Source organism: Ochotona princeps, chromosome 5 (assembly GCF_030435755.1).
Source record: "Ochotona princeps isolate mOchPri1 chromosome 5, mOchPri1.hap1, whole genome shotgun sequence".
Classification (NCBI taxonomy): Eukaryota; Metazoa; Chordata; class Mammalia; order Lagomorpha; family Ochotonidae; genus Ochotona; species Ochotona princeps.
Window position 1 is genome coordinate 40,107,847 of NC_080836.1, and position 12,815 is coordinate 40,120,661.

General features: G+C 37.1%; 1 protein-coding gene across 16 annotated transcripts in view; it reads left to right on the forward strand.

The window, feature by feature from the left end:
• The window catches only part of PKP4 (plakophilin 4), a 236,643-nt gene that overhangs the window by 121,329 nt on the left and 102,499 nt on the right, over nt 1-12,815 (forward strand). For 14 of the 16 annotated variants that reach the window (XM_058664506.1, XM_058664503.1, XM_058664502.1 and 11 more), the window contains one exon: nt 3,712-3,824. The exons of the other annotated variants lie outside the window; for them this stretch is intronic. In XM_058664506.1, coding sequence (XP_058520489.1) covers nt 3,712-3,824 — 113 coding nt within the window. The remainder of the gene's footprint in view (nt 1-3,711; nt 3,825-12,815) is intronic. 16 annotated transcript variants of the gene reach the window in all.

Here is a 12,815-nt window from a genome sequence, read left to right on the forward strand (position 1 = left end):
ATTCACAGAAGTTCATTGTGTTACTGTCTGTACTTTCTCTATGCATTTGAAATATCTTAAAATATTTGATATTGAGAATGAGGTAACAGTTTTGTTATGTAACAGAAATCCAAGAAACAAGATCGTCTCAGATTGGGTTCCTACAGAGGTAGAATTTTGTGTGCATAATATTTATGATGCATCAGTACCTGTGGAAGAGGAGAAATGGAAAAATCGAGCTAGGATAGGCAAAAACTCTATACAAGTTTCAGCAAAGCCTTGGCCAAACCCCAAGGGAGCCTTGAGGCAAACCTGGGCCCTGTGTTTATATTCCCACCTCAATCGGTAGCTGGATGCAGATGCCTAGTAGGATGGGGACATAGGCAAGGGCGCTGTCTGCTCCTGAGGCCTGTCTGAAGGAGCCAGGCCAGTGCCTACCTGCGTGGGCTTCCCTGGTGCCGCTCTGACAGCATGTATGACCTGCCCTGCAATGAGACTTTCTGCTGTCCATTTTACTCTTTCAAAGAATATTCCTCCATATATTTAAACAAGAGACTTGAAGCAAACATAAAGAAAAGCTTTGTAACACATAAAGAACAGATTCTATTTTTGTGGTATATTAGTAGCCTTGACTTTCCTTATAAATTTGCAGTTTTGTTTGTCATGCTCTGGCAGATGGATTGTCAAGCACTTTTAATGTCAATTTTCTTATTCTCAAAAGAGGGCAAATATAAAATCCTCCTATACTTTAAAAGCCCATTTTTGGACACTAATTTAAGGATCAGTCTTCATAATCTATATGTTTGGAGGATAAAATGTAAAAAGTTTTAGGTATTTTGCATAATCACCATAGTAGGTATTATTTTGGAAGTCATTAGTTGCGTTTTATATGATTGTGCGATACTGTTCCCTCATCAGTCAGTTGGAGAACCCATAGAGAGAATTGTCAAATATTTATATACTGCTCATCTATCGTGATGCCAGTCACACATGCGTGTTCAATTTATACAGCATTCATATTCTGTAAAGATAAGAATTTTACAACAAGGTGTAACATTTCTTCTTTATAAATATTCACAGTTGTTCAGTAACACTTATATGCTTCCTAGCTCCCAAATGGTCAGCTTTGGGCACTGCAGTGAAGCCCTACCTGGATGATGTGCACACACAGAGGGGGGGTTGGTTTTCCTAGAAATAGTCCATGATGATCAGCATCGTTTGCTCCTCAGCTGGATTGCTCCTGAGAATGTTAAGGAAATTGCACAGCTTTTTAAAATGATACTGTATCATGTGTTTGTAAGCTTTGCTATCAACAAGTTAGTGGTTTCTGCAGATGTGCCAATGCAGTATACCTACTTGGAAGAAATTGAGCAGGAAAGGAGTTTGTTGAGTGGCTAAGAGTGAACTACCACAGTTATCAGGATGCCTGGAAAACGAAACTTGAAACTAAGCTTCCTGTAATAATGTCCAAATCTGTGCCACAAAGCTGTCACACAAAGAAATCAGTGATAATGCCACCACACATAGGTATGCATGCCATTTGTATGGAGATCATTCATGTCAGAGACTCGACCTTGAGACCCAGTGCAGTGAGTGCACAAGTATCCCACTTCAGAAAGTGATCAATGTCGGCCCTGCGTCACACCTGAGTCAATTTCACAAACATACATCTTCTTGGCATGCTAATGGAAGGGATTACGGGAAATTTACTTCCTCGTTCTACCTTCTAGCAATAATTTCCTCATCCATTTATTTTAAAGCTTATTTTAAAGGTCACTTATACAGCTATATATTTGATTAAAATTCACTGTAGTGAATTGTTTTTATATGAAGGGAATTTTATTTCTGTGTTTTGATTTGAAACATACCTTAATTGTACCCTGGTAAAAGTAACGTTTGACCATTTCAAAATGGAGGAAGCACTCCCATTCTAAAACTCCTGGAACCCTGAACTTAGACTATAATGTGATGGCTTAGCCAGTACTTGTGATTCACAGATGGTTGAGCACCAGTATTGTGATAAACGTTATTTATCATAGGTAAAATAATGGAAATCTATCACAGGAGCTAGAGTCATGGAAAAACAAAAGTGAAATAAGTGTAATACTGGTTTAAAAAGAAGGACTACCAGTGAAACTGGTGAATATATGTTGACAATAGGATGCTGGACTTTCTGCCATTTTCTATAACTGTAATGTAGTGATACACTTAAATAGTGGAATGACTTGTGACCATTGCTGAAGGACTATACTATTATATGGGGGAAAACTGTGGGGTTGGAAGGCAAATAGGAAGGGTGGAAAGGGAAGTCCCTGAGCCTATGGAACTGTATCATAGGACAAACAGACAAGCCAAAAGAGAAAGACACTGCTTTAGCCTGGCACTGAGTGGTGGAGAGTTTCTGGTTGTCTGGTCCTTGGTTGGTGACATTTATTGAAGAGCCAGTGGTCCAGGGATTGTTAGGCAGAGTCAGGCTTTCTCCACTCACCTGTTAATGATCACATTGTCCAGCATTATTGAGCCAACTCTCATTCATCTAGACCCTATGCAGTCTACCCACAGCAGCTGGATTCATTGGAAAATAAGCATCAGTATTCTAAAACGATAAGGAATCCAAGGACTGTTTCATAAACCTTATTCTAAGAATAGCATGTAGGTGTTGGCAAAATCAATACTGCAACATCATGGGACGTTTGAATGATGTCATAAGTTGTCAAGTTTCCATTCAGAAGATTTTAAGGCAAATATTTATACATATATTTATAAAAGTCTTTAATACCTTCATTTATTATTACTTCCAAGGTTTACTGTTCCTATTCTTTGTATTTTGTATTAGCAGTCATTGTCATATTGAACTACTTAATAGTTCAGTATTTTCTTTGTGTGATCTGTAAGGTAATATGGCACAGGGGAACCTGAGATGGTCTTGCAGATATTATTTGTGGCTTAAAGCCTGAGCAGTATATTTGATTTTTGTGAAGTTTTATCATATGACATGGCTTCTATTTATTAAGACCCCAGCAATTTATCAACGTAGAAATACAAATAAAGTTAAGACATCTGTTATAATATAACTTGTTTGTCTTCATGATTTTGTATAGGCTGAAGAAGGTAATTTCTTTGGACAATATTTTGAGCTTTAGAATGCAATTTTAAATTCCATGTTATAGCTCTTTCCTTTTTTTTTTTTCTTGATTTCCCTTCTGTCCTGTCACTCTGCAGCATGTAAAAGCATTCATGACAATAGCAAAGCTTTGTTGGACATGTTGCAGAAAAATATAGTAAGACTTTTTTGTGGGGCTTTAATCATTTTTTTAGATACTATATCAATGTAAAGCATGAGGGTTACAGGCACTTTTGAGGATAAAGTTCTTATTTTGGACACTGTTCCTTTGATATACTCACATCAGGGTCTCTGTAACTATGAAATTTAATATGGCACTGCAACAAACACCATTTTAAAAGAGCAAAATTAAAATAAAAAATGAAAGGGCCAAAAAAGATCTACATGTTACCAATCAATGCCAACAAAAACCTGAAATTCTAGTACCTTTTAAGTTTTGAAAAATTATAGACCAGTAAGGTTACTTACTCAAGCCCAAATTTAATTTCACAGTGCCACACAATAACTTTCTGTTGTGGGTATGTTCTTATGTTCCCTGTGACATACATGTGTCTGCTTGGGCAGAAAACCTTGGTGCCTTATATGCATTTTATTTCCTTGACTCACAGGAGCTTCAGTTTCAACGACTCACCCGAGAACTGGAAGTGGAAAGGCAGATTGTTGCCAGTCAGCTAGAAAGATGTAGGCTTGGAGCAGAATCCCCAAGCATCGCCAGCACCAGGTACTGGGCAAATGGCTCTCTCTTTTTGTGCCTGCAGGTTATATGCTTTGTTAAGTTGTCCTGGACACAACAAGGTTCGAGTAGTGTTGTCACTGTGAACTTGACTTCCTGAATCCAGCACTGACTGTATCGATTTATTCTAATTTTAAGAAGCCTTTGCAATATTGATTATCCTTCCAGTCCTATGCATGAAGTATTTTATACAGCATTGCTAAGCTTCCATAGCAAGCTGCTGTGCTAACTTCAGAAATTTACTTTCTCCTGAGTAGACACCATTGATGCATGTTTCCATGATTGATTGCTAATTACTAAATAAAACTAATTGGCACTTTGAAGACTAGATTTCTGATTTTTTATTTTTTATTTTTTTTTAAGATTTATTCAGTTTATTACAAAGTCAAATATACAGAGAGGAGGAGAGACAGAGAGGAAGATCTTCCATCCGATGATTCACTCCCCAAGTGAGCCGCAACGGGCCAGTGCACGCCGATCCGAAGCCAGGAACGTGGAACCTCTTCCGGGTCTCCCCGCGGGTGCAGGGTCCCAAAGTATTGGGCCGTCCTCGACTGCTTTCCCAGGCCACAAGCAGGGAGCTGGATGGGAAGCGGAGCTGCCGGGATTAGAACCGGGGTCCATATAGATCCCGGTGCGTTGAAGGCGAGGACTTTAGCCGCTAGGCCACGCTGCCGGGCCCGATTTCTGATTTTTTAAAAAAAACTTAGAAATATTTCTAAATGAAAACATTTAGTTACCATTTAAAAATGTTTTCAGTTCATGCTGACTATTTCTAGAATTCTGAAACTGCTGTACAAGCTAATTACTGTGTGATATAATTTGTGATATTCCAGTATAGCAAATACAAAATGAATGTATTATTGGGGGGAGAAATCATGATTGTTATTTTAATTTAAATGACTTCTTACACTATTTTGAAGCATCACTACCATAATCATTACTATCATAAGCTCCAGAATGGTTAAATCACTGCTTACCTGTATATTTCTTTTGTAGTAATTACATATTGCTGTAAATACAACATAGGATAGTTTTACTGCTTGCAATTTCAAGCGTGGTTTATAATGCTTATACTCTGGGCATACCCACAATAACTTATCTTACCTCTCAGTAATTTCTAATCTTATTATTGTTTTGTTTTCACTATCTTCTGTTATTTATAGGCAAAAACTCCTTAGCAAATAGATGGTGTCTCATTTCTCCCTGATTGCTGGTTGTGCATTTGAAATTATTAGGTTGAAAAGCTGTATTCACATGCATTTTTCATGTCTGACACTGGAGACTTTTGTACATTGTTCTGTTTGATAAGGCACAGAATACAAAAAGTCTATAAATTGTGGGAAGCAAATACAAAATTATGTGCTAAGTTTTGGATATCATTTTTATAGAGATAACAATTACAAGCTAAGTGTAATATTATAAAGTAAAAACTGCAATACCAAGAAGTATAATTTACAAAGGTTTTTAAATTTATCAAAGTGAGAATTAGTTTCAATTTTCACTAGTTTAAAAATTTATCTGTATCTTTAGCACCAGAAAGAATAAATTCCCACAAACTCAATAACATGGTATTATGTAGTTCTAAAAATAAAATTTGACACTAATGGAAAATTCATTTCAACATTAAAAAATTTACCCAGGATTTTGTGTTGTGGCAAAGTAGATAATAAAGCCAACATGGAAGTTGTCTTGATAAACTTTTAGAAACACCTAACAGTAAAAGCCAATGCTGAGAAGAAATGATGCAAGAAAAAGGAGAAGCTCTAAATATCAAAAATAGAAACTAGAAGCCAAAACTAGAAAACTCTGAATTACCTTTTTAAGTGTCCTGAGGAAAGATGCCAAACCCCAAAATAAACCCTGAAGTTGAGTTTACTGTCCATGCCAGGATTAAGTAATAGAGTCTTGGATGTGCTTTAAGTGGTATGTTTGAGCATTAATCGTGGCATTCAAATGGCGGCTACAATTTTGGCAAACCCAAGCTTGGGTAACACGTAGATATGGATCCCAAATATATCATTCTCATCACTCAGGAATCCTCAGTTAATAAACTAGCACTGCTAAAGGTGAGCTCACAGGCACCAAAAACACAATCCAAAAATTCAGTTGGCATTAGCAAGATAAAAGATAAAGCACTCCACTGTGTTTCCTTTCAGGAACATCAGTTTCAAGAACTATATCCATTTGGAAAGATTTGCATAGGAGCCCAGGAAAGGTGAGAGATTATAGCATTAGTCAATCAGTCTAAAATAAGACAAGATACTAAAAAGAGGCATTGGAAAGATGGTTTCACATTGAGCTTTGTCTCATGCATTTTCAGACTAATACTGATTTTGTAAAGAATTTCACTAAAATATGTTAAAAAAAAAAACCTTACGAGTGAGTGAGAATAGGTATGCACAAGAGTAGGATTTCAAACTCTGCAAGCTAAAATGTTTTGGCAAAAGTCTGACGGGTATGCACAGCAAGGTATACAGGATGCTATTGCCACATTATTTTATGAAGTGAAAAATTCCAAAGAGCAGACATATCCCTCGGGTGGAAATGGGCTATAAATCACGGTTAAATGAAATCTCGAGCAATTAACCTAGATCTGTAAGGATCAGCTTTCATGGACAGTTTGCCAAAAAAACTTCTGATTAAAAAAAAAAATAGATACAAGTATATATCTATGAACATTCAAATATATTTATGTCTAATAATGTGTGTCTAATAAACATATTTGGTGTTGTTTATGTATACACACAGAATGAAAGTGTAAGAATAATTGCGTTGAAACAAATTTAAGATAGTGATGACTCTAGAAAAGGGGGAGAAAGAAACATTGAAGAGAGCCATTTGGAACAGATATGATAGAACGTGAGCAGCTGTTACATGAGGAAATGTTTGATGAATGTGCACCTAAGATTATTTTTTGTTCTTGACATTTTAAGGTACTAAATAATTTTAAGGATGTATAATCTGATTGGCTGACTAATGATTTGGTAAAAATCTATAAAAACCTGTGGAAAAATGCTACTCTCAGTAATTTCTGTGTGTTTTGTATCTGGTTCTCATTATGTAGCATCATACACCATGTATGATTTGGAGCTTAGTTGCTGAATTGGTCCTACAGAAAGGGCGACAGCCCACCGCACAAAGGAGCAGATGTGCACAGAATCATGTGTAACCCCACACTGTGATCTGCCCAGAGCACTGAGAGGCTTTGTAGTGGCTAGGCTATGTCCTTAAAGGACCTAACAGCTTATGAGGTTGGGAAGGTAAAGCTGGTTTTTGGTTGTGGAGATGTCTGTTATGTCTGCAGTGAAGATGTACAGAAAAGTGGTGTCAGTGTTGGTACTACAAGCAGGGGGGATTGTTATTGGAAACATTTTTCCTTTCCTGATAATGCAGTGAGTAGAACAGAATCTCCATTCTGTTGGCTAGTCGCACTGGCGTCTGTTGTGCAGCTATGAGTAAAGAGGTAAGTTTATTCAGTGAACTCCAGTTGGAATGATAATTGGTATCTTCGGCTGGGCTGCTCTCATCTCACCATTGTTTCTCATGTATGTGCCCTGCTTCATCTCAATTCACGCTTGTTTCTCTGGCTTGTGTGAACTCTTCTATGAGATGATAGAGGCCAACCCTCACCCTTGGCACAGTGTCTTGCATGGCCCTCAGAAGGGTGGCTGTCAGTTGAATGGACAGTTGACCCTAATGAACTCTGCTAGGTTTTGAGCTCATCACAAATAAAGATGTCTTGCCATTAGATTATCTACTGGATGTCTTTCGGTTTACATCTGCCCTTTCTCCTCTTCACACCTTTCACGATATTTGTCAGGGGATCTGAAGAAGACTGTCTATATAGTTACATGCTCCTGGCCAGTGATTTTTATTTTAAAGTTTACACACTTGCCAGAAACGTATTAGGAAATAGTTAGTGAAAGGAAAGGCATTTGAACTACTGAATAACAACAGCTGGAATGCCTGAATCTCTGTCAGAGTGCCTGGCATTGATACCAGGCCTGTGCTCCTGACTCAGAGCCTGAGAGGTGGCAGTGATGGCTCAAGTACTTAGATTCCCTTTGCCCACGTGAGAAACCTGGATGAACTTGCCAACTTCTGGCTTTGGCTTCTCCAGCTTTCATGGGCATTTGAAGAGTGAAATCAGCAGGTGGGAGTTCACACTCCCTGTTTGTCCCATCAAACACCATGTGCTTCTCAACTAAAATTGGAAAATAAAAACTCTGAAAACTGTGTCAGTAAAGGGAGCAAACATTTTTGATCATGACACTTGAGAGATCCCATTGTGTCCCCACACTGATCCTATCCACCGTCAGTTTTGGAACCAGAAGTTAAGATGCAGAAGCAGAAATGAGCGCTCAGACCCAGATCCTCTTTGTTGTCAGCCATTTCTGATTTGCTCAAAGAAAATTCGAAAGCAGAATTGGTACATATGACTATGAAGCTCTCTCCAAGATTCAGTCCATTCTTACATGAAGGGGCTTTTTGCCAGCACATCGGGAAGCTTGGTGACTTGTTCTCTTGAATATTGCTTGATTTGGATCCTGTTTCAGAGGTGATAAGGTGATCTGTAAGATTTTCTCTTTCCTTGTTTTCTTGTTTTTTAAATCTTAACACAGTTGCTTAGTTTTTCTGAGTGACTCATGGGAGGTAGTAAGAAACTTCATTTCTGTTGTAATTTTCTGTTGTTTTACTTGCTGCAACAATTTAATCAATTAATTAAGCCAGCATTATCAGTGTATTACAATAACCATTCTTTGGAATTGATGTCATGTACCCAAAAATGATACATAGACTGGAAAATAACCACAGCAACCTTGAAAAGCCCTGAAGGTGCACTGTGGCATCCCTCAGTACTGAAGTTATAGCCTTCTATGTCTGTACTAGTGCACTGTACTTACCTGTGCATTTAATATTTGGATATTTATTATTTTACCTCATTAGAACTAGATTATGTGGTGAGTTAATTAAGTTCTAGGTTGTGTTTAGGTAGGATATAGAGATCACCTAATTAGTTGAGGAGATACAGCTTTTCAGCCTTTGCTCTAAGTACACTACAATACTCATATATTTAATATTTCACCTCTTCTAAAAAAATGTTTGAAACCTTTTCTGGATGTTTTTTCCCATTCTGTTGGAAATTTATTCGTTCTATTGTTTCCTTTTCTGTGTAGAAGTTTCTTTTATTTATTTATTTATTATTTTTAATTCATTAATTACATTGTATTATGTGACACAGTTACATAGATACTTGGGTTCTCCCACCCCTCCCCAAACCCTCCCACCATGGTGGATTCCTCCACCTTGTTGCATAACCACAGTTCAAGCTCAGTTGAGATTCCCCCATTGCAAGCATATACCAAACATCAGAAGTTTCTAAGTTTGATATAATCACATTTGTTTAGCTTTGAATTTGTTGGCTGCATTTTGAGAATCTTATACAACAAGCCATTCTCTGTTTTGGAGTATTTCTCCCATATCTGTTCTCCACAACTTGATAGTCTGATGTTTTAAGTTTAGGTCTTTTATCCATCTTGAATTAATTTTTGCAAAGCATGGAAGGTATGGTTCAAATGTCTTTCTTCTCCATTCCTGTATCCTGTTTTTCTAGCACCATTTCTTGAAGAGATTATCCTCACGCCAAATGTGTGCTCTGTACTTTTGCCAAAAATCAGTTGGCTGTATGTAAACAGGTTAATTTTCATATTCTATGCCACTGACCTGTGTATGGGTTTTTATACTGGTACAATGCTTTTTAATGACTGCAGTGTTGTGGCCTGCTTCAAAGTCTTGATGATTATTGTTGATTTATTTACTCAAGATTGTTCTGAGTATCTGAGCATTTTTGTGATTCCATATGAATTTTAGGATTGTTTCTTTTAACTCTGTAAAGAATGTTGTTAGTATGTTGATAGGAAGTTCATTAATTCTCTAGATTGGTTTGGGTAGCATATACATTATAATTCTTCCAGTCCATTAGCCAGGACTAGCTTCCAACTTGTGTGTGTGCTCTTGATGATTTCTTTTAATCAATATTTTATAATTCTTATTGTAGAGATATTTTACTTCTTTGGTTCAATTTATCTTAATTTTTTTGTGATTATTGTAAGTGGAATTTCTTTTTTGATTTCTCTGTTAGTAAGTTCATATTAGTATACTCAGAAAAGCTACTGGGTTTTTTTGGACATTTATTTTGTAACCTGCAACTTGACAAAATTGGTTTAGAAGAGAAAATTGGGACAAAGAGAAAATAATGTTTAGAAAAAAAATGAAGTCAAGATTAACACCAAGTGTATAAAACATTTGCAAAAGTGGGGTGTCACTTTTGACTTGAGTGTCTGATAGCCACATAAAGACAGAAACATTGATGAGATCCATAGTTCAGGTGTTATAAGATAAGAAGAACTAGCTGAGAGACTCAGGAGAACGCATTGTTCTTGGCACTGTGACTTAGTGATTTCTGCATGTTCCCATTAGGAGACCCGGGGTGACGAGCCAGTATACGATGAGGTAGACTGCAAATGACAGAAGTGGATTCATAGGGATCTTTTAAAATAGAAAATGAAAGAGATAGACTAGCATCTTGCCTAAATGTGATTTTCCTGGGGTACAATTTCAACATTGCAGCTGTGCTAGAAGATAATCCTTTTCGTATGAGGATGGATGCATGAACCAGTTTAAGGTCCAGAAAGCAGCCAGCCTACTGTGACAGTTTCTGCCTGCAAAGCTTTTGAGAGTCATAGACAGCAGTGAGCACTAAGATATGAGATGTCCCATGTTGTCTGTCACTGTGCAGTTGCACAGAATGTGCACCTTAGCAGCAGAAATGACCCTCAGGTTCCAGGTATGTCCAGTTTATCCCAGGAAAATCTCACACAAGAGATTTGAAGAGAACTGTGCTTTTTAAACATGTGTCTTCCATGGGCTGGATAACAACCTTCCAGTCTGAGTTTGATGCACATGAAATTTATGCTTGTCTCTCTCTAAAATTGTTAGCAGGGTATTAGCTCTCAGATCAGTTGAGTGAAGATTTCAGTGGATTAGTGACAATTGAGGACCAGTACTCTACCATGTGGACTCTGTGCCCATTCACCCAACCAGGGCTCCACCTGCCTGCCTCTTCTTCCAAGGGAACAGAAGAAAGTGTGGGTGGACAAGACTCTATGCTCTGTTTTACTGGCTGTAGAGTTAAATGTTATAGATCATTTGTAAGACTCAAGAAAGTATGAAGAGAAAAATCTTGAGTTTTGCCATTCAGAAATTTAAGAAGTCTTGAATTTCTACACATTTCAACCAGTTTGTGAAAGTATAATTTATGACATATTCACTCTTTTGTAGCATAGTTGTGTGTTTTGACTAACACTGTTGGCATCCAGCTATGTGATCACTGCTTTAAAGTTTGCTACATTTCTTTATCTTTAATTTCTTTAAATTTGAGATATTCCCTTATAACTTTTTCTCCTATTTTTCAAGTCCTGTTTTGATATGCCAGAACTTTTCTTTAGACAGCTTTTAGTGTTTGCCACATATCTGAGAAATTCCTAAGGGGAAAAATAGCTTGACGTCTTTTACCACTCATCCTAATTTGTTAGTGGCTGGCAATGACCAAAAGCCTTTCTATGACAAGTGCACTCTGGATAGACGATTTAGCCAGGGCATTGCTTGCAAGATCAGGTCAGCCTTCAAGTGTCCAAGGTATAGCCTGTGATCACATTTTACAAGCACAGTGGCTTCTTAGATGATGAAACTGTTGAAGACTAGGAAAATATTGTCACAAGTAAAGATTCAGTAAAGGGAGATCTTGCCATCTTGGAATGATACAATCTCTAAAATTTTGTAGTACAGAATTTCCAGACTATTCCTGATGGAACATTACAATCGCAGCATGGCCCAGAAACTGATCTTCATCGCCTAACCTTTGTTCTATATAAGTGCACAAATGAAAAGAATGAAAAATTATTATTTATGGGCCTTAAATTAGTCTCAAAATTTTTGTCTTAAAACCAGTTTGCCCACTTAATTAAGATGTACACTAATTTTCATTCATATTTAAGTTAAGTAAGACTCAGAAAGCTTTTAGTAATAATAAGAATATCAAAAGCAAATTTAAAAAGCACAGTTTTGATTTTCATGTTGTCTTTTGGAACGCGAGTTTGTGATTATCACATTTGGAAACAAGTGTTACTTTTTTTTTCTTTTAACTGGTTGTAAGTGGCTAAAGAAAGGTACTGTAGATGTGGAGAAAAGTCCTATCCACAATACTCAAATGAAGGGAAAATGGGTGGCAGTGTTGAGATTAAATGATTGCACACTCCCTGAGATGTTCTCTCCCTTTTCAGTTGGTTTAAAACCCTGCTAAAATAGAATTCTTTATACTTTCAAGGAAGCTACAAAAGTCTTGACAAATAGTCTTTATTGCTACTCAAGAAATGAAAACTTTTAGTGAAAAGATTTGGCCCCCCCACTGCCATTCACATGTTTAACTATATATACTCTACACCAGCAGTATAATGCCTGTGCCCATCAGGCTTTCATCGCTGCTATTAACATTCTAAAAATGTTTCCAGTCTGACAGCAGCAAAAAAAGGCCTTTTCATGGTCCAGGTCTTTTCTTTGGTGATTATTTTTAAATCATTGTGAAATGGACCTCCTCAAATAATACATTATTTGAAAAATAGATGCTTTGAAAATACTGAATGTATGGACCTTGGCAGTTTATTCTGTATTTAATTTACTACTTCAGGAAGATGTTTGATAATATTCTATCCTTTTGACCTTCAGGGTTCTCTCATCAGGCATAACTTGAAGGTCCTTGGTTGTTGTAAAATGGTAGACTTGGTGAAATGTATTTGACAGGCTGCATAATTCATGTGTTTCATATGTTCAATTCAGCGTTGGTTTCATGTGTTCAGAATCATGCAGCCATCACTGCTATTAAATTTTAGAACATTTCATCACCCCCCAAAAGCCTCT